This window comes from Corythoichthys intestinalis, chromosome 20 (genome assembly GCF_030265065.1).
Source record: "Corythoichthys intestinalis isolate RoL2023-P3 chromosome 20, ASM3026506v1, whole genome shotgun sequence".
NCBI lineage: Eukaryota > Metazoa > Chordata > Actinopteri > Syngnathiformes > Syngnathidae > Corythoichthys > Corythoichthys intestinalis.
The window spans coordinates 33,608,586-33,629,913 of record NC_080414.1 but is presented as its reverse complement, the minus strand read 5'-3'; the positions used below and the strand labels follow the sequence as shown (position 1 = coordinate 33,629,913).

The 21,328-nt window shown below is 40.0% G+C and overlaps 1 protein-coding gene across 2 annotated transcripts in view; it reads right to left on the bottom strand.

The window, feature by feature from the left end:
* Positions 1 to 8,606: 8,606 nt before the first annotated feature.
* Positions 8,607 to 21,328, bottom strand: part of abca4a (ATP-binding cassette, sub-family A (ABC1), member 4a) — a 103,428-nt gene continuing 90,706 nt past the window's right edge. For both annotated transcript variants that reach the window (XM_057824130.1, XM_057824131.1), the window contains 16 exons: positions 21,205 to 21,279; positions 19,997 to 20,166; positions 19,728 to 19,905; positions 19,522 to 19,637; positions 17,364 to 17,511; positions 17,160 to 17,283; positions 16,949 to 17,078; positions 16,692 to 16,812; positions 15,082 to 15,144; positions 14,867 to 14,973; positions 11,826 to 11,967; positions 11,436 to 11,570; positions 11,248 to 11,351; positions 11,077 to 11,169; positions 9,406 to 9,655; positions 8,607 to 9,337 (listed from right to left, as the gene is read on the bottom strand). In XM_057824130.1, coding sequence (XP_057680113.1) covers positions 9,218 to 9,337; positions 9,406 to 9,655; positions 11,077 to 11,169; positions 11,248 to 11,351; positions 11,436 to 11,570; positions 11,826 to 11,967; positions 14,867 to 14,973; positions 15,082 to 15,144; positions 16,692 to 16,812; positions 16,949 to 17,078; positions 17,160 to 17,283; positions 17,364 to 17,511; positions 19,522 to 19,637; positions 19,728 to 19,905; positions 19,997 to 20,166; positions 21,205 to 21,279 — 2,076 coding nt within the window. In that variant the 3' untranslated portion in view covers positions 8,607 to 9,217. The remainder of the gene's footprint in view (positions 9,338 to 9,405; positions 9,656 to 11,076; positions 11,170 to 11,247; positions 11,352 to 11,435; positions 11,571 to 11,825; positions 11,968 to 14,866; positions 14,974 to 15,081; positions 15,145 to 16,691; positions 16,813 to 16,948; positions 17,079 to 17,159; positions 17,284 to 17,363; positions 17,512 to 19,521; positions 19,638 to 19,727; positions 19,906 to 19,996; positions 20,167 to 21,204; positions 21,280 to 21,328) is intronic.

The following is a 21,328-nucleotide window of genomic DNA, read 5'->3' as shown; positions in this document are numbered from 1 at the left end:
AAGAGTTAAGGACAGGAGGCTTTGGAGCGCGTCTGGGTCACAGACCAGTGCAGCTGAACCACTGGTTCAGAAGGAGCGCATGCTGCAGGATTTCCTTCCGCTGAAGCGGGTGCTTGCGGGTTCAGGAAACCCCTCGTTCAGAGAGTCTTGTCGACTTTTGATCAGGTCACTTGGAGAAATGTTCCCTGATTTCAAAACTTTGGCTGAAGTGGCGCTTGTAATCCCAGTCTGCAGTGTGGCCGCAGAGCGCGGATTCAGCCTCCAGAACAACATCAAAACGGCCATGAGAAGTCGTCTGTCCGAGGCAAAAGTCCAAAACCTCATGACAATAGCCTCTGCAGCAATCCCACTTGAGACATTTCATTATGCACAAGCGGGCACGCAATGGCGTACCGCACGCATGCTATTTTTAGACCGTGACGTCGCATCGTAAAGTGGAAGTAAAGCCGAAGTGGGACATTATAGACCCGCCTTCGCATAGGAACAACGTAATTTGTGCCACTTTTCTGGGGGTAATCTTTCAAAAACGAACATGCCGATCACGCATTGCTTTTTTGGAACTTGTAGAAACGACTCTAGACATTACGACACATGAAGGATGTTTTCTTCATACGTTTCCGGAAACCAAAAACTCCAAAAAATGTGAAGACCGAATCAACTTGCGCGGACTTTAACACCAGCTCGGTGAATTCATTCACATTTCATATGCAGTAAACATTTTGTTGGGTTGTCATGGTCTTTCAGAGAACAAAGAGGTAAGTCATTTTTCTTTTTTTTTTTTTAGCGTAACGTTGTGCCGTACTGCTTCTGTCTGAAAATGAATGACCTGAAAAGAATTACAATGGTATCTGACTGCCACTGTTACCGTTTCTGTATATATATAAAAAACAACTTTAGTAAGGGTGAAGTGCAAATAAATTACAGAATTAAGATTTGTTATCAATGAAAAAATGATAAGTGTTCGTTGGCTGTCACTGAGTGGCATTTGCGATTGCTACACAAAGCTAACTAAATTACCCCAAAGAACGGAAAGAGATGTAGGACAACCAGAGGATGTATAAGAGAAACTAAATTCTATTGAATATGTCATTATTATCATTTTAAAAATTTAAGTGACTGGTAAAAATAGATTATGACCGGATTTTTATGATCCTGTCAGTCAAAATGACAGACAACGAAAAAGTCTATCGCAACCTCTGTCATGGACAGATATTAGGGTATAGAAAAGTTCTCCTCAGACACATCCTGCCATGTTAGCTGCACAACAACTGCACGCCGCACTCGTATGACTTTCTCACTGTTTACGTCTTCGCCGCGTAGTAAAGCATTATTTTACGCCATATTCGTGTTGACCATGTGGCAGCTACGCGCTCCTCTGATGTCGGCCGGTTTGTCCGTCGGTCATTGTCCAGCTGCTTCCACGCAAACGAGCCCTCTGTCCGCAGATGGGGAACGATGAGCTCTAACTTGCTCGCCGCCGCCGTGTGATAATATCTGGGCTAGTTTTGTGTGATTTTTCGCATAGAAGACTTTGAAACATCACTCAGTTCGGGTTAGCATTCGGCTAGCTATCACGCTTCTTGGTTTGTTCACATTCTCCGAAGCCAGGGAAATGACAAAAGCCTGACTAACTACGGTGGCATAAAATATCGTTCGGGAGGTGCGACAGTAAAGGTGAAGTCGACAGTTTTGACCAGTATGGAGTAATTTTGCCATGTCGTAGTGAATAAATGCATTTTTATTATTTCATATTTCATTTAGCACAAGACTGTTATTTGTCATGACCATACCATTTAATTAGCTATCGGGGAAAAATACTTTGATAAATATGAATCCTGTAAAAATATTGGAGAGACTGAAACAATAACATTTTGCGGCTCTCTTCTCTTCGTCGCATTTTCTTCGTTCTGAATAATTCCCCGTTAATGGGTTGAATTCTAAATCAGATGAAACCGTGACCCTGCCGACGTCCTCTTCCTGTTGGGGACGTTAGAGCCCTATAATGGTAGGCGTGGCTAAACGGCAGCTTAAAAGACTAATTTCTCGTCATCTGCGTTTTGCCAAATTGTTGTATATAGTCGAATCGTCCCAAAATATGATTCTAATTCACATAATTATCCTATTTAAGACTTTTTTTATCCTGTCGTACGCACTTTAAGAAACAACTCATCAGCAAGCTATCCAATAGCCTGATAATGATCCGAAATATTTGAATCAGGTCTGTTGGAGGAGAGAGACATGGAAACAGACTGGATAGGTGCCCTCGAGGACTGGAGTTGGTGACCCCTGGTCTAACATTTTTAACATGCTACAACATAGCACTCCTTTTGGGGTCAAACATCTATGGAACAGCATTTTTGCTTAATTTGTATCTCAAAATGAAAGATGCTTGATGTACTGGTGTTGTTCACTGTTTAGTTAAAACTTCTTAAACTCATGTTGTTTGCATTTTACATATTTTGGACTGATGCCCTCATGTTCTTCACTCATCAGTCAATACTTTACTTGATCTCATACTAAGAGAAAAAAAATTGTCAATTTGTTAAATTTAATGAGCAAATTGGCATTAAAAAACAGTTGAAAATCAAATGTTTCTCTTGTGTGCAATGACTTAAGGGTAAAACAAATCTTATTTACAATCGTATTTGAGTTGATATTTTAAATAAGTATTTAAAAAAATATTTAGTAAAATATACAATACAAATACACTGCAATCATGAGTAAATAATACTCAATTTTAATAGGTATTAAGTGATATAATCTGTTCCAAAAGGTTAAGTAAAACTTACCCAAATTATTTGAGTATATTATCGTTGATGAATTTAGGTAATATTTACTCAGTAAAATTAGCCTAACTTTACACTATCAAGTGTCGAGTATCGAGTGTAAATTGTTACCACAATTTTATTGAGTAAATTCTATGGGTTGTTTTTTTTTTACAGTGTACTGTTAAAGTAAAAATAAACAAGTACGCCAATCATATCATCAGTTAACATTGGACTTGAGGCGTGAATCAAAAATATAGGGTGGCATTCTGGATATTTTTTTTTTTTCAAATGTTTGTTCAATTTTACATAAACTCTTTTACATGCTTTCCTGTTTAACACTGGTCACAACATTTACATTCCAAGATCATGAACAAAGACGATCCGCTAAGCAGCAAATGGAGAGCACATCAAATCTAGCTCTTGAGTTACTGAGGCATCAGCATGTCCTTTCTAAAATTTGATGGTGCTCAGACTTTTTAAAAAATATTTATTAAAAAAAAAAAAAAATCGCCGTGATCAGTGCGACCACTGATTATACATACACTACGCTGGGGTTTCTCATTGACTTTTGCCTGTTCAGCCAGCAAATCTTTCAGGAGCCATTAGTGGGTTATTGCCCTCTCTAGTAAGGGGGGGGCAATTGAGCCAGGATAGCACTGCTGAGCAGCGCACTATGGATTGCTTTCAAGGCAAATTGTGAAACCGCCACACACCGACCACCTTTGCATTACTCCATTTCTGTATCGACACAATTCTCTGTAAACATAGTCTAATTTAAGTGGTGAAGATTCAATCTGTCCTTCATGTCTTCAATTATCAATGAATGTTGGTAAATATACAACATTTTCAGGGGAGCAGGGTTGAACATTGTTTGCTGAAGTGAAAGCTATGCAAGTCATGTCAGTAAACGTTGCATGACCTGGAGGTGAGCTCTATGTTGTACTGATCAATAGGCAATATTAGGTACCATTTGTAGAGACACATTCTGTTTAATTGTATAGTTTGTGTTTGCTATAGATTTATTTTTGGGGGGAAGGCGGTATTAGATTTCTTATATAATACTGAATTGTTCTTTTAATCATACGCAGAGATTAAGGGGAGGCCGGGGGGGGGGTTATAGCCCCCTCTGGTGGCCAGAATTGTCATTGCATGTAATTGACTTTCCAACACATGGCTTTAAAATTAAGAGTTTGCCGGTGTAGGTTCACTATCCTCTTCCCCTCACTATCCACTCGCTCTCGCTATATGATTGGCCGAAGAGTCGAAATGCTCTCCCGTGAAATGCCTGTTTAAAAATGTTCCCGTTGTTACCTCTTGCGTTCGCTTAAAAGTTCCCATTTAAAAAGGAAAAGCGATGGATGATACTACACACAGAGCGTATTATTAACAAATGCTATAGTTGTATAATCATCAGCGAGAATAAGGAACGTCACTGACAAGCGCAGGCCCCCGCGAGTGGATAGTGAGGGGAATAGGATAGTGCGCCTACACCGGTAAAATTGTGTCTATAAAAGTTGTAAAGCAATAATACAAACAACAAAAATGAATGAACTGAACAAAAAAATAGATTTTTGTAATTGGTAAAAATTAATTTTCGAGCAAATCATATGACTAGCACCTTAGAGCTGATCATTTGCTTTGCTTAGCCAGAACCACCTGAGGACAGAAGAGACAAGATGGATTACGTAGTTTTTTCTAACCTAAGCTTTCAAAAGTGACAACAACTACTGAGTGCGAACCAAGGATTGAAGTTGTGGACCATGAAACGCCGTAGAGCACCACCAAAAAGGAGAGCGGGGTTCAGTTTGTTCACTAAAGACGCTAATTGTACAACAGAGCCACAACCGGGGTACCATATTTAAGGGTGTGAGTGACTGGAAAAACTTGGCATTGAATTGGCTATCTCCGCGAAATGCAAAATCGGCGTCTACTTCTCCACAGAAAAATACATGCACTCCCACACACACGCACACCCACACACACATAACTGGGATGCCGGTATTTACTAACATGTGCAAAGCTTCTAGCCCCAGCATATATCTTGTAAGTTGATTTTATTGCTGACACCGCGTTTCAGGGTCATCAAAACGTTTTGCCCCCCCTCCCCCCCCCCAAGCCACAAAAGTCAAACTCCGCCTATGATTTTAATGAATGACAGTATTTTTCCACTATCCCATTATTAGTAGTTGTATAACAATTTGTGCTCATTTTCAGTGTTGGGAGTAAAGCCGTTATAAATAATGCCGTTACGTAACGGCGTTATTTTTTTCAGTAACGGGGTAATCTAACTAATTACTTTTTCTGCCGTTATAATGCCGTTACCGTTACTGACGGTCAAAAGCAGTGCGTTACTTACTCTGAATAAATTGAAGAAACTACCAGCTGTGTTCAAGTCGACTCTCTGCTCTGTTGATTTGTCATCCAAGACTTGGGGTGCGTTCAGGTTCGAGAATAGCGCACGTACTTCTGACTCCAAGCTGTTTGTCCCTGCTCATTCAATTAGACAATGCTTTCCAAAGTTTGGTAACGTTTCTGTGTTTGCTACACCTAATGCTAGCCTCGTTCCCATCTCCCACTGTCAGCCAGCAATAATTCTGCTTCCATCTTGAGGACGGCAGACACTTTGAAGGTGACGTGAATTGTCGGGAAACGAGCCTACCTTAATGCATCCCCTCGAGAGATGCGATGGAAGTGATTGTGATTGGCTGAGGGTTAGAGTCATTTGTCGTGGTAAGCCAATCAGTATGGGGTTATATTGCTGACACTATTCTGAGCGAGCAATAATGGAAATTGAGCAAAAATAACCTAGATTTCGAGCACAAAAAAATATATTGAGCTAGCAGTTAAAGATTTTAAGCAAGCAATTGTAGATTTTGAGCACAGGAAATAATATTGAGCAAAAAAAAAATCTACTCTGTGCCGCTCAATTCCCCCCTCCTGCTCTCGCTACGTATCTCGACTTCGCTCAATTCCCCCCACCTGCTCTCGCTCTGTATCTCAACTCCTCTGCTCGTCGGTTTCTTTTCTCTGGCGGAAATACCGCCAGCTCTCTGATTGGTTGGCTTCGTGACACGTTGGTGGACGCATGTGCTCAACTCAGCGCGCAGAGAAAAGAAACCGACGAGCAGAGGAGTCGAGATTAGAGATGGGCGATACCAGTGATTTTGGATTCGATCCGATACCAAGTAATACCAAGGCCAAATACTGCGATCCCAATCCGATATCGAAACCGGAAGTTCATAATATATAATATATTATATATATATATATATATATATAGAAGACCCTGCAGTGTTCTCAGCCATTCTGATGATATCTAATGTACAACTACATCAAGCACTCAAAAACTATTAAGTCTCTTTGTGTCAAATATGCTTTGCAATGGAAGACTGCTGCTTTTAATAACGAGCAAAGCAGTTTCCCTCAAACTCACAAACCAATCCATCAACAACAAGCTCTGATTAGTCAGCCTCACTCTTTAACCATAACCTTTAAATTCGTATGCACAGAACATTTCCCTGCTACACGTTGTATTTGATCAAATTTTAATCTACCTAAATGAAATATTTTTGATCTAATTAAAGAACGAATTAATAGTAGCATGTTACCGCCCTCAAATGGTAGATCACAAAAAAAAAAAATCCAATAATCAATAGTCACTTTCTGTTTTTGAATTTTAATTTACTAACACAATTTTCAAACAGATTTTGGGGAAAAAAATAAAAATAAATAAATAATTGAAACAGACCTTTAACAAAATAAAAATAAGTAGCAACAAAACATAAGAAATCAAGCATTTAATTGTTTGTAACATAAAAAAATATGGAAAAATATTTCATGAAAAAATAAAAATATGAAACATAAATTCACAAGAAATAATAATAAATGAATAAGAAATAATAAAAAGGTTAAGTAAGAAATTAGGCGTGAGAGGGGCGGAGGAAAAGCATGCTGTTGGACACAGGATAGGGATGTGAATGGGGGCGGGAGCACACGCTGGTGCACTGCTTATGTGTGTGCACTGCTTACGTGCGTGTAGAATGCGAAAGGGAAAAGTAGTACAAAAAGTGTGCACAAAAATACACCGAAAAATTGACAAAGAAAATATAATATATTAATTCCATATATCGATACTTTTGCCTAGGGATCGATACCTAAAATTTAATACACTAGATCGAAATATCGATATTTTGGTATCAATCCGTCCATCCCTACAACTCAGTGCGCAGAGAAAAGAAACCGACGAGCAGAGGAATTGAGATAGGGAGCGAGAGCAGGAGGGGGGAATTGAGTGGCACAGAGTAGATTTTTTTTTGCTCAATATTATTTTCTGTGCTCAAAATCTACGATTGCTCGCTTAAAATCTTTAACTGCTCGCTCAATATAGTTTTTTGTGCTCGAAATCTAGGTTATTTTTGCTCAATTTCCATTATTGCTCGCTCAGAATAGTGTCAGCAATATAACCCCATAAATATTGAGCAATTTTTTTGCTCAATATTATTTTCTGTGCTCAAAATCTACGATTGCTCGCTTAAAATCTTTAACTGCTCGCTCAATATAGTTTTTTGTGCTCGAAATCTAGGTTATTTTTGCTCAATTTCCATTATTGCTCGCTCAGAATAGTGTCAGCAATATAACCCCATAAATCAGAGCCGGTGATTTCAGAAGCAAACCGGAACAGCGCGTGCGGTAAACACACACGCGCAAAAATAGAAGAGGAGAGACAGAGACAGAAAAGAACAAACAAGAACAAGAAATACATTGAAAACCTAAACTACCTATGAATATCGCGGTGCTATCATTAGCTAATTAGATTTCCTGTGGAATCCCTTTGGGGGCCGAGGAGAAAGATGAGAGGAGGGGTGTGAAAAAGAAATGTGATTTGGCGGGGTGGAGCATACACAAATCAGCAATGTGAGGTATGGAACCCAGTAATATTGGAATCACTGGTCGTGTGGATACGTTGACATCCTATTTTATGCTGCCTGATCGCTAATCCTGGCACCGATAGTTTCTCTACTTGATGAGTGCGTCTAATTGCATCCAGTCATACGTGAATCCCATCAGACGTGGGATAGTCGGCAACCCGCGTCGGGGCCCAAGAAGGATACCTGGGTAGAGAAGAGGGAAAGGTGGAAGCAGGAGAGCGCCGAGAAACTACTGTGGGACAGGAGCTCCGATCCCCTCCACCGCCAGCCCAGGCGAAGAGGTGGCCACGCCCAGGGAGCCACATCGTAGAAAACAGTGTAGGAGCCACCTACCGCCCTATTACTGTGGATGCCAGGTCCCCGACTGGCAGCCATTACCCATCACTGTGATGGGATTGTGTGGGGAGGGTAATGCTGCATGGAAGTTCTTCCCAGTCACACAACCCACCACCCTTCACCGAAGCCCCCCTGTGAAGTATAATGTATGTGGCGCGTGACATTTGCATAACCTAATAAAATGAAGTAAATATGTAAAGTAGAAAAAAAATTGCGCTTGACTAAATTTTTTTTCTTACAGTGCTTGTATCAAGCATTCATGTAGAAGTAATGCTGAAAGTGTATAGTGAAAAACGTACCTCTCTTAAAGCTAAACAACATGTTCCTTTTTTAAATTAATACTTTACACTAGTTTCTTCTATTGTTATCATAATAATGAACAGAGGACCTTTAAACCATGTATTTGTGGTCCTGATCAGTCAGACGTCAAAATAGAGGTTTTGCTATTAAGGTGAATGTAAAATATCACAACAAGGTTAAGAGGAAAATATATTTATTTACATAAATTGCGAACAATTTGACAAAGCGCAAAAAAAAAAAAAAAAAAAAAAAACTGAAAATGAATCATAGGAGGTCAATGTAGTCATATAAGCATTAAAAAAAAAGCACTTAAATGCAGCATGCTTGTTAAAACACTTTCTGCACAAGTAGATTACCAACCTCATAATATAAAAGCTACAATTATTGCTGGGTCATTAAAGTGCTATTTTTTTCTATACTCCATGAGTGCTTGTTAATGCAAGGCAAAAAATAAAAATAATCATAAAAGTATTGCTTGGCATCAAAAGTTTAGACAAACCGGACCAATTCATTCTTTGAAAAGCTCGCACTCAGCGACATGACCTTTCTCAGTCACATCATTTTCCTGAATCTAGAGCTGTTTTAGCTCGCAAGGCCTACAAGGTGAGCAAAAAAAGTATCTAATTGTAGGCACATTATTCCTACACTCTTCAGTCAATTGCATCTATCCCAAAAGTTCAAGCAAACATAAGAAGCAATGTATACAAAGGTATTTTAAGGTTTTCCTCATGGTCATCTGCATTATACAAGCCAGCTGTGCCATGGTACTGTTGTGATTTGCACTTTATGAATATCAAAAATGCTGAAACTCATTGTACACCAGCCTCCAGTTTTGGTTTTAGTATCTTCTCAAGAAAATCATGGAGCCCCCTGAAATGGAAATCGTTATCTCTTCAGTCTCCTAACAGGGCTGCCATGATCACCTTGTTGGGCCCCCGCAGCTTTTGGATGCAAAACAATGGCATCATCCTCTCTCGACTGTTGCTTGGCAAAATTTACAAACACCTAGAATAAGCACAGACATATACAACATTAGAGAGAGAAAAAATGTGTTTCTATACACTTGTCATCACCTGATCAAGTGTTGTCTGAGAAACTGAATAGTCCTCGATGTTGAGCTTGTCTTTGTTAGCAAGGACCATCTGAAAGATTCTTGCCAGGGAGGAGGAGGCAATCTTGTACTGCAGGGTGTTGTAATGTTTTTCTCTCTGGATGCAGCCAGGGAAAGTGTTTTCCATGAAGGCTTCCGCCGGGTTCAAATCAGGTGTGCCGCCTGACTTGGAGGCCCTTATCTTCATGGTCACTACGTAACCATCGCCGAATCTGTGGTTAACGATGAAGCAAATAAAGTAATTTAAAGCCACCTTGCTAAATGAATGATTGGCAATGGGAATCCTTAACTATACGGGGATCACTTGCACAATCTAATGAGGTCCATGTCAGTCTACAAAAGTAAATCCAATGCTCTTTGCTGTGTGCTCTTGTTGGGTTCAGAAATATTGCGCACTTGAAAATGAGAGAGCCACTGCCACCCACTGAGTGGATGTACGATTACACTTTATCCTAGTACGGCAAAAAAAATATGTTCCCCGAGGTCACATTCGCTAACCCCGGCATCGCTCTGTGTCCCCCTGGGTGGGCGCGCCCCACTATTTGAGAAGTACTGCCTAAGGTGATGATTGCATTCTTTTTGTTTCTGGATTGTGTGTCATCATCTCCTATTCTCCAGCAGGGCCGAGAACCAAAAGTGGTATTTGCCATGTAGCAAAATGGATTTGGCCATGTGGCATTTTTTTTGCCATGTGGCAAATTGTTTTTGCAATGTGGCTAAATGGAATTTGGCATGTGGCAACAGCCAAATATGTTTTTCTGCCATTTAAAATGAATGGAAAATTTGGACCTGCATACCCATCAATGGCATGGACTTACTTTGGTGTCAGTTGAATGTCAATGCGCTCTAATGTAAAGTGTATGGTCAAAAATCACACCCAAATATGGTTTTCTGTCATTTAAAATGAATGGAAAATTTGGACGTGGATAGCCATCAATTGCATGGACGTGCATGGCCTGCAAAACTGCCATATACACCCCAAAAATGCCATATACCCCCCCCCCCCCAAAATACTACTTGCCATATACCAAAAAAAAAATGACACGTGTCAAAATCCATTTTGCCACATGGCAAAAAAAATGCCACAAAAAAAAAAATCCGCATGGCAAAAGCCATTTTGCCACATGGCAAAAAAAAAAAATTGCCACATGGCAAAAAAATGCCACATGGCAAAATCAATTTTATCACATGGCAAAAAAAAATGCCACGTGGCAAAATCCATTTTGCAACATGGCAAAAAAACTGCTACATGACAAAATCCATTTTGCCACATGGCAAAAAAAATGCCACAAAAAAAAAATCCACATGGCAAAAGCCATTTTGCCACATGGCAAAAAAAAAATTGCCACATGGCAAAAAAGTGCCACATGGCAAAATCAATGTTGCCACATGGCAAAAAAACGCCACATGGCCAAATTAATTTTATCACATGGCATAAAAAAAAAAAAAGCCACATGGCAAAAAAATGTCACATGGCAAAATCCATTTTGCAACATGGCAAACAACTGCTACATGACAAAATCCATTTTGCCACATGGCAAAAAATGCCACATGGCAAAATCCATCAGTGTACTGAGAGTTTATACACATTATGATTCACAAAAAGATCACAAAAAAACAAACAAACACCAACTTGTATTTGAGTTGCTGAATGGTTCCGAGGCATTTAAAAGATCCATTAACCATGATGGCCAAACGTGTGCACAATGCCTCACATTCCTCCATGCTGCGAAGGGACAACAATAATTAGGAAATTCTTTGCACGCCAATAATCATGAATGCACACGGACCAGTTAATATCTACCTGTGCGATGTGAGAACGACAGCTCGTCTGTCCCGGATCACGCTCACGATGGAGCTCCAAAGGAAGCGTCTGGAGAGTGGGTCCATGCCTGTTGTGGGTTCATCCTTGCGGTGCACAAAAACACAACAACATCTTGTCATTTCTCCAACTTGGCTCATGTGAGACTCATGTGTTCTTCGTGGGCTCACCAGCAAGACAAGAGCAGGGCAGCCAATCATAGCAATAGCTGTGGACAGTTTCCTGCGGTTCCCTCCACTGTAGGTGCCAGCACTTTGACCCGCATACTCTGACAGACCAAGCTTTTGAATGGCCCATTCAGCAATCTGTCCAATCAGCCCTCAATCATTCAGACTGAATCATCGGCTTGTGCAATGACTTTTTCATTATAAATGAGACATATTAAGGAAAATTGTTTTTAAATTGCGTGTATGCAAATGTAGATTTATCATGTGTGACACTATTCAATTAACATGCTGATTTGGGGACTCAATAATTATGAGCTAGATCTCCTTCAAATGATTAACTATGGTATAGTTTATCAGTTCTGTATGCAGGTATTGAGACGCGCTCCTACTCACCCTGCTGATTTCAGCCTCTGGTACCCCACGGAGGCGAGCATAGAGGTGAAGGTGTTCTCTTCCTGTGAGGAGTTCATCAATGGCGTCAAACTGTGGGCAGTAGCCCATGTTCTGGTGGACGTCCAGGATGTTGGTCAAAATGCTGACGGTGGGAGGTGGTGGAAAACAGGCAATCACACAAACAAAAGTCCCTTGTGTCTAGATTAATAGTTTATAAAACACTAATTATGCAACATTAGAGCAACAATATTTGCTGGTTCAGTGATCCCTCATTTTTTGTGGTTAATGGGGACAGCCCCCGCGAAAATCGAAAATCCGATAAGTAGAGACGCAGCTTATTTACAGTGAAAAAAAATTGATTTACCGTAATTTTTGGATTATAAGATGCTACTTTTTTCCTTCATTTTGAATCCTGTGGCTTATAGTCCAGTGCAGCTTATTTGTTGATTTATTTGGGTTAATAGGTAACACTTTAGTAGATTTTTTTTCTTCTCCAGACAGTGTCATGTCATAATTATGATTGTCTTATGGCGCCACTGTCAAATACAGTGTTACCAAATGCCATAACTAGCAATTCATGAAACAACTAGAACAGTAACTGAAGAAACAGCAGAGCATGAATTTTGATAATTATTTACGTCTATAGCACTGCAATGCATGCTAGGAGGGATGTTGCAAAACAACAGTGTTGACAGCAGGTGACAGCAGAGGTTGACTGTCTCCCCCAAGAGAGCAATGATTGCCGAATGAAGCTTCTTGGAGCAATGAAGCTTTGCAGCCAATTGGTTCAAAGCTTCATGGTGGTTCATTTGATCCTATGACAGTCGTATGATGTCACTGTGAAATAAAGTGTTACCGGTTAATATCTTTTTGTGTAAATATCCCATAATACAGTGAGAACAGCTGTGGCTTATAGTCCAGAGTGGCTTATCTATGAACAAATGCCGTTTACGTGTCAAATTTGTCTGGTGGAGGCTTATTGACCCTACTCACCTACGTCACAAAATGACGTGTCGCTGTATCCGGCCGCCATATTGTCCGTATTTTTTAGACTTATTCTCATTGTTTTCAATTAGTCATGCAAGTTATAGAGCAATTCATGGAAGCCCCGGTGTTATCTGACGCTGTAAACTCATTGGATGTGTTGCATAAAAGGCGTTATGTGGAAAAGCTTCAGTTTATCCATTCGCCAGATCCATATTTGATGCCTAAATCGATGTTTTTCGACCCGCTGTCTTCGCTGTCTTTGCCTGACATCTGCTAGCTACCCTGATATTTACAACTATCTTGTCCACACAAAATCAGCCTATTCTCAGCACTCTCACTACATACATATATAATATGTAATAAATATGAAGTGCGATAGCACTACTCCAGATTGTCCCTAGTTGAATTTATTTTTTGGCTTTTGACCTCAATAGTGAAATTGTAAATTAATTGTATGACAACTGTCTGATTATCCCCTTATAATTATATATTTTCAGGTAGTTCATTCACAACGTCTGAGTGTATGTTGTCGGCGATTAGCCTAGCAATGATCTTAGTTGTGGTTGTCAGCCCAAAACCCTCTAAATATATATTAAACTATTACCAGATATAAAATGACTACTACATAATCTGTGGTAGTCGTTTGGAGCCCAGTTTTCTCGTCGAATTGCAGCAGTCAATCTCGGTCTCCTCTCCAGGTCTCTCGGAATACGGTAAAACTTCAAGTCTCTCCATCTATCTTCTCTGTTTTTGCAACCGACCGCCACACACGATTTCAGCATTTTGATTATTAATGTTAACGAGCAGAAAAACACGCCATAATAGGAGGAATTTACGAAGCGCTAATGCATTAACATGACGAGTATACGGACAACATGGCGCGGGGGCGTGGCTGTGACGTCACGTGAGTAGGGTCTATAGCCAGGTGCGCCTTATAGTGCAAAAATTACGGTATATACTGTGTATATAGGTTTTTTTGTGTGTGTGTGTGTGTGTGTGTTCAATGCATTTTTTTTAGATTTCACAGCATTGGAAAGCGATATGGGGTTACACACACTTACACACAAAAAAAACAGTTATCACCTAAATTTTGAAAAGGGTTAATGAATTTTTAATTTTTCGGATTTACCCAGAAGAATTAATGATCTAAGAGTCCAGGAAAAAAGACCTTCAAAATGCCATGGACTACTGAAGAAAAAAAAAAAAACTAAAAAATAAAATTTTGGTTATTCAAGTTATTCGATTTTTGGTGATGACCATTTTTTTGGTGTCACCCTGTACATTTATGTCATGTTTTTTTTCCCCCTTTTTCCCTTAAAGTATAATGAATACGAAGCATTTGTCAGTGAATCCCAAATTCTGAAAAATAAGGTCATATTGGAACATTTTTAATTTCCCAAATTTGGAAGAAAAAAAAAAAAACATTTCTGGGGGTGGCGTGGCTCAGTGGTAGAGTAGTTGTCCCCCAACCCAGAGGTTGGGGGCTCGATTCTCCGCCCTGATGAAATCGTCTAAGTGTCCTTGAGCAAGATACTGAACCCCACGTTGCTCCTCGTGCTAGGAGGTGGATGGCTAGATAGTGTAAAGCGCTTTGAGAGCCTTGAAATGTGGAAAAGCGCTATACAAGTATAACACCGTTTACCATATCAAAAGTGATGCATTTGGATATAAAGGATTAAAAACAACTTATTGTGTTTATTTATATTTTAATAAATGGTTTAAGAGCACTGTAAATGTAATAATTATGAGATAATTTAGATACTGTAGATAAAAAAAAATATATTTTTACATGTATACATGCATATATCTTAACATTTTTAAATACTGGATTTCTTTTTTTTAATTGAAAAAAACCAAAGGGCGCAAAGTTTTAAGTGTGAATTAGCGAGGGATCACTGTATATACTTCATTCTTAATAACACTATACAAATGCACAGTTATGTATAATTTAAGCCTTAAGTACCATAAACAGAACTATTTGGTTTAAACTGTTATGGCCACTGCTAATACTCCTTTAAATAATACTCATTTTTCATTTGTGTGGTCAAACAAACCTGTGACCTGCAACTGAGGCATCTCCTGTGGTAACATCGATGTCTCCAGTTAACATCTTGAAAGTTGTGGTCTTCCCAGCACCATTTACTCCCAGGAGACCAAAACACTAAGATGGGGGGGGGAAATATTATCAATGACATGATGTTAATTGACCCCCCCCCCCCGAGTTCAATTTATAGCATCGCCCAAATACTTTATATAGCATTGTACAAACCTCCCCCGGTGATACACCAATACAGATTTGATCCACTGCGGGAGTAACAGTTCCTGTGTATATCTAGCGAGGGAAAGACAGGACCAAACATTTGTATATAACTTTGGCTGAATGTTAAAAGGTTGAAACAAAAATAAATAAAGACGACTGTGTGCATGGGTGATGAGAAAAGGAGTGCATTACAGTTTAAGATTGCTTTAGTAAGAATCCATCCATGCATCCTTCCTTTATCCACCACTTAATCCAAGGTTGCATCGCAGGGGCAGCAGCTTTAGCCTGAAAGCCCTGACTTCCCTCTCCCCAGTCACTTCAACCAGGTCCTCCAGCGGGATCCTAAGGTGTTCCCAGGCCAGCTGAGAGACATAGTCTCTCCAGCCTGTCCTGGGTCATCACCGGGGCCTCCCGCTGGTGGGACATGTCCGGAACACCTCTCCAGGGAGGCGTCCAGGAGGGATCCGAACCAGATGCCCAAACTACCTCAGCTGGCTCCTCTCCACGTGGAGGAGTAGCTGCTGGACACCCTGTGGAGGAAAGTCATTTCGGCCGCTTGTATCCGGGATCTTGTTCTTTCGGTTAAGACCCACAGCTCGTGAGGGTAGGAACGTAGATCAACCAGTAAGTCGAGAGCTACACCTTTTGCTTTCTCCACCACAACGGACTAGTACAGAGTCCGCACCACTTCAGATGCTGCATTGGTCCACCTGTCAATCTCACACTCCTTTCTACCCTCTACGTGAGCAAGACCCCAAGATACTTGAACTCCTCCACTTGGGGCCGGAGAGGCCACGGCACCCTTTTCTGACTGAGGACCATGGTCTCGGCTTGGGAGGTGCTGATCTTCATTCCAACCGCTTCACACTTGGCTGCAAACCGCCCCAGTGAGAGTTGGAGATCACTGCTTAATGAAGCTAACAGCACCACATCATCTGCAAAAAGCAGAGACGCAATGCTGAGGCCACCAAACTGGACCTCTTCAACCCCTCGACTGCACCTACAAATTCTGCCCATAAAAGTTATGAACAGAATCGGTGACCAAGGGCAACCTTGGCGGAGTCCAACACTCACTGGGAACGAATCCGACTTACTGCCAGCAATGCGGACCAAACTCTGGCACAGGTCGTACAGGGACTGAACAGCCCTTACCAGGGTGCTCAGTACCCCACACCCCACTCAGGTCTCCCCGAGGGACACATTCGCAAAACCACAAAACACATTGAGACCGGTTGGGCGAACTCCCACGCACCCTCGCGGGGCGCTGTCGAGGGTGTACAGCTGGTCCACTGTTCCACGGCCTGGACGAAGACAACACTGCTCCTCCTGAGTCCGAGATTCGAATTTCTGACGGGCCCTCCTCTCCAGGACCCCTGAATAGACTTTACAAGGGAGGCTTAGGAGTGTAATCCCTCTAACATATCATCCGGTCCCCCCTTCTTAAAAAGGGGAACCGCAACCCTTGTCTTCCAATACAGAGGCACTGTCCCCGCAATGTTGGAGCAGCATGTCAACTACAACAGTCCCACAACATCCAGAGCCTTTAGGAACAGTTGTCATCCACCCCTGAGCCCTGCCACCGAGGAGCTTATCATTAATTAAGATTTCATTGATCTCACCTTAGAGAGATTACAAACATGTAAAATGTCATTTGTTTTCCCGCTTCTATAGATTCTCTCTCTTTCTTCGGCCACATCCAAGTCTTCATCTAGAATAGAGGGTTTTGGCCCATCTGGTATCCTGGCAATGGATCATTTAAACAAAATGTACTTGATTAGATGAAGACAACAGCACTTAATGTTTCTACATAATAAAAAGGTTCATGATTCTTTTAGGAAAAAACACTGAACATTTCTGATCGGTCTTGTAAGCTTACCAATGATCCAGGAAGAAGCGATACTGACAGAAAATATTTAAGGTGAAGTAAATGAATCCTTCAACTGCCATGCAGAATAGATTCTTTCCAATAAAGTCCCAGTTGTAGGGATCTGGGCTATGATCCTCACCTAAGGAACGTATTGCAGGTTAGCCCCACTAGAAGCACGTTTATTCATCGCTTTTCCATGACATTATGTAAAACAAATTACCAAAGCGAGTGAAGACATCAGTCACAGCCTGGTTGATTGCCATATCTATGAGGCCTCTACCCAGGCAGTAATGAGGAAAGATGAGCAGCACCGTCTTCAGCAGCTGATTGAACTTGTACAAAGCCTTGACATTGGCCCAAAAACATTAATCAGATGTATTTCTTGGAAGGAGGAGTATACAAAAGTAGGCTTGTGAATTCTTACCGTGGTACCTTCAAAAAGATCCAGGATGAAAGTGATGGCACTGCTGTTGATGCCTATAAAGAGGTTGATACTTGACAAAGACACATAAGCTGTGCTGGGGACACTGAACATGTAGGACATTGGGTACATCATCGGGGTGACGGACCATCTGAAAAAAAAACAGAGTGAAGGAAATTGCCTTTGTGATATCGATTTCAGTCATGCATTTTTTAAGTGCATGGACTAGGTAAGTAATAAACAAAATGATATAATCACAGTAAATATTAAAACACCAATACAATGAACTGTTATATTTGTGTTTATTTAGTTGAATTGGACTGCATCGATGAAGCATTTCCTAACTTTTATCTCTCTCTAGACAAAAATCAATGTACTATACAGGAGTCCCCAAGTACGAACGAGTTCCGTTCTACGCTGGCGACATAACCCGAATTTCTGCGCAAGTCGGAATTGACCCTTTAAGTACCCCTAAATATCCCCTAAATCTCAAAATAACTATCCAAAAACATGTATTATTCATCATAGTACTGTCCTCGCGTAGGTGTTGGAGCCAAGTCCTAGCTAGACAGCGAGCAAAGCTCCAAATAACAAAGTCAGACTTCCTTGTGATTTGCTGAATTTATTCAGCTGTTCATGACATCAACACTTGATGAATGAAGCTAAAGTAAAAATGACATTAAACCAGTTTCATCTTTAAAAACAGCAATTCAAGTTTGCTTTTATAACTAGCTGTTGACACAGCAATAACAATCCACACAAAAGATTAGCATCTATCAGTAAGCGTCCTCACATCATCAAAATCAATCACATTAATTTACCCCAATTATTCAACCACAATTGAAAACACACAATAAAAAGTAAAAAAGGTGTTATATACAGGTGTTGCCTCTGTGGATGCTTCATAAGGAACAAATGTGCGCACAGGCTTGCAGCTGTAATCACTTCCCCCTCTTGCTCACTTGACTTCTTCCTGGGAGCAAATGCGCTCTTACATTAATAAAACAAACAAAAAAAGTGACTCTGGCGTTGTAGAGTTGTAATCACATAAGTCGGGTAGGTCGTAACCCGGAGACAACCTGTACTCGGGCTGCAACTTACGATTATTTTTATAATCGATTAATTGGACGATTAATTACACGAATAATAGATTGATTCATCAGATAACTGTCACCTTTTCATTCACCTTCACTGTTTAACTTAAAGTTGTTTTAGGCATGTTGTAAGTAACAATGAAGACAATATGGATTACTATTTCTTTCAAAAATCACAATTTATTACAGCTTGCTGACTTAACTATTGTCTACAACTGTAACTTTAAAGTACAGAAAACTTGTTTTAAATAAAAGTTTTGATTTGAAAAAATAAAACAAATTTCTTTGTACACAAATTAGACAAATGTCCTGTTCATTCAAATAAAAATTGCTTCTGATTGGTATTTTTTGTCTTGTGGGCAAAGCACTGACATAAATCATGTCAAAGACTCATTTTATTTTTAAACAAACTAAACAACAAAATTTAATACGGAGGAGGCATACTGTAATTTATCAGTTTAGTTTATCAAACAGTTGTTCATAAATACAATCCAAATCCAATTTCAAAGCATACTATCTTGTATGAAAATTTACAGTTTGAATGGGAGTTTGCTATTTTTGGGAGTTGCTTTCTTTATAAAAAGAAATGAGACAACTTTACTATCTAACAATAACTCAAAAGCTACTATCCTTCTCCAAAACATAGCACAAACGGACACTTATAACACTGATTAGCATCATCGCTAACTAGCTTAGCACTCCATGCTAAGTAGTAACGTCCCATCAACAAAGAATACAAACAATACAATTGACATCATTAACCCACCTCTGACAGATGGACATTGGATCTAACAACACAAAGGTCAATCTATCTCTCGACAATGTGTAATATTATTGATTCAGAAACCCAACCTGAGTGTAGCAATGAACTGATGTATGCGGAGCCTCGCATTATACACAAACAAGGACCCAAACAGGACAGCTCATAGCTGCCGGCAAAAATCAATCATCAAATTTGTTGTGATCTAATTTATTGATCAGTTTTAATCGATTAATTGTCGCAGCCTTATACTATACTTTATTGTAATATTGTAATTATTTATATTTTATTATGTCTGCACACCTACCCATAAAGCATAAGTAGTGCGATAAGTGGCTGCAGATTGGCTTTTGAGGTGTAGCACTTCTTATCAAAAAAGATGAAAATCTGCACCACCATCAGCGCACTGATAGTGTAATTCACCTGTAAACACACGGAAGCACGTACACAAAATTACATGAACATTATTATTATTAGTTAATCCAACCAGCATTATGAGGATCAAAAAGGTACCATGTCCCAGAAAAAGTTGGCCATCCAATAGATCAGAGGGCTGACACCACTGACGAACTGTAGATGTTTAGCCTGAGTGACTCTTTCCTGAATGAGATAGAGGACAAAGCTAGCTGGAACAAAAGACATGGCGAAGATGACGCAGATGGCTACTACCGCATCCACAGATGTGTTCAAACTGGGGAATGGACAAAGAAATCCCCCAAAATGGTTAAAATAAACATGTCATTGGAGTTATGACTAACACTGTTTGGAAAGTGCCAACTCACACAGTGATTTCAGACAATTGCTCTTTGGTGAGGTTCAGTGGATGATTGATGGCTGTGATTCCATATTGATCCAGTTTAGTTCCTTTTGGGAGGTTTGCACGAAGGATGGCATTGTTGGCCACGTTCATGAAAGACACCATGGCATGCCAGCCCTTGTTGTTATACCATACCTAAGCAGGGATTTAATACAGCTAAATTACAGTATCCATGCATTGACTTCATAATTATATTGACAGATCAACCCTCAGACTCTGCGCCACACCTGTAAGTAGGGGGCCTGCCCACACCCAGCATCAAGAGGAGTTATTCTCAAACACACGCACGCAGCGATCCAACGCCGGATTTAGATTGGAAAAAGTACGAAAGCTGTACCGCATACAAACAGGAAAGATTGCCTCAGGAGTGATTTGTTCGATGATTCAAGGTAATTATTATATTTTTCATACCATGCATGCATTTTGAAACGCTGTGAAAAAAGTCAACAGCAGCTACAGCATTGGCGTTATAATTCGCAATATTTACGTGAAATAAATGCTAACTGCCCGTTTTTTTTTTTGTTGCTTTTAACCAAGAATCCAGACTGTTTTACGTCCATATCTATAAAGAATTCAGGGATTTAAGCATTTATTCACAAGAATTTTCAACGTAAAAAGGTCTTTGTGGTGATAAGGCGGCGCCACAGTGGCTAAAAGACTAGCAGCAAATTTGACATACAGTATTTATGTAAAATAAATGCTAACTGCCCGTTTTTTTATTTTATTTTATTTTAACCATAAATCGAGAATGTTTTACAACCATATCTATAAAGAATTCAGGGATTTAAGAATTTATACACAATAATTTTCAACATAAAAAGCTCTTTGTGTTGATAAGGTGGCACCGCAGTGGCTAAAAGACTAGCAGCACATTTGACATACAGTATTTATGTAAAATAAATGCTAACTGCCCGGTTGTTGTTGTTTTTTTATTATTTTAACCATAAATCGAGAATGTTTTACACCCATATCTATAAAGAATTCAGGGATTTAAGTATTTATTCACAAGAATTTTCAACATAAAAAGCTCTTTGTCAGTGTTTCCACTCGCTCAGCTTTGACGGAGATAGGCACCCTATGAATCGGCCCCGCGCCCCATGTCCTGCCAATATATTATGAAGTCTATAATCCATGTTATGGCACAACTACAAGAAAATAACAAGGATTACTTGCCTTGACGTTGTTTTGCGTCTCCATGTACCTGAGGAATGTTCCTATTTCCCGCAGTGTTTGTTTACTGTGGTCACCCTACAAAATTATAACATGAATGAACAAGAAAATTCAATTTCTGGATAAA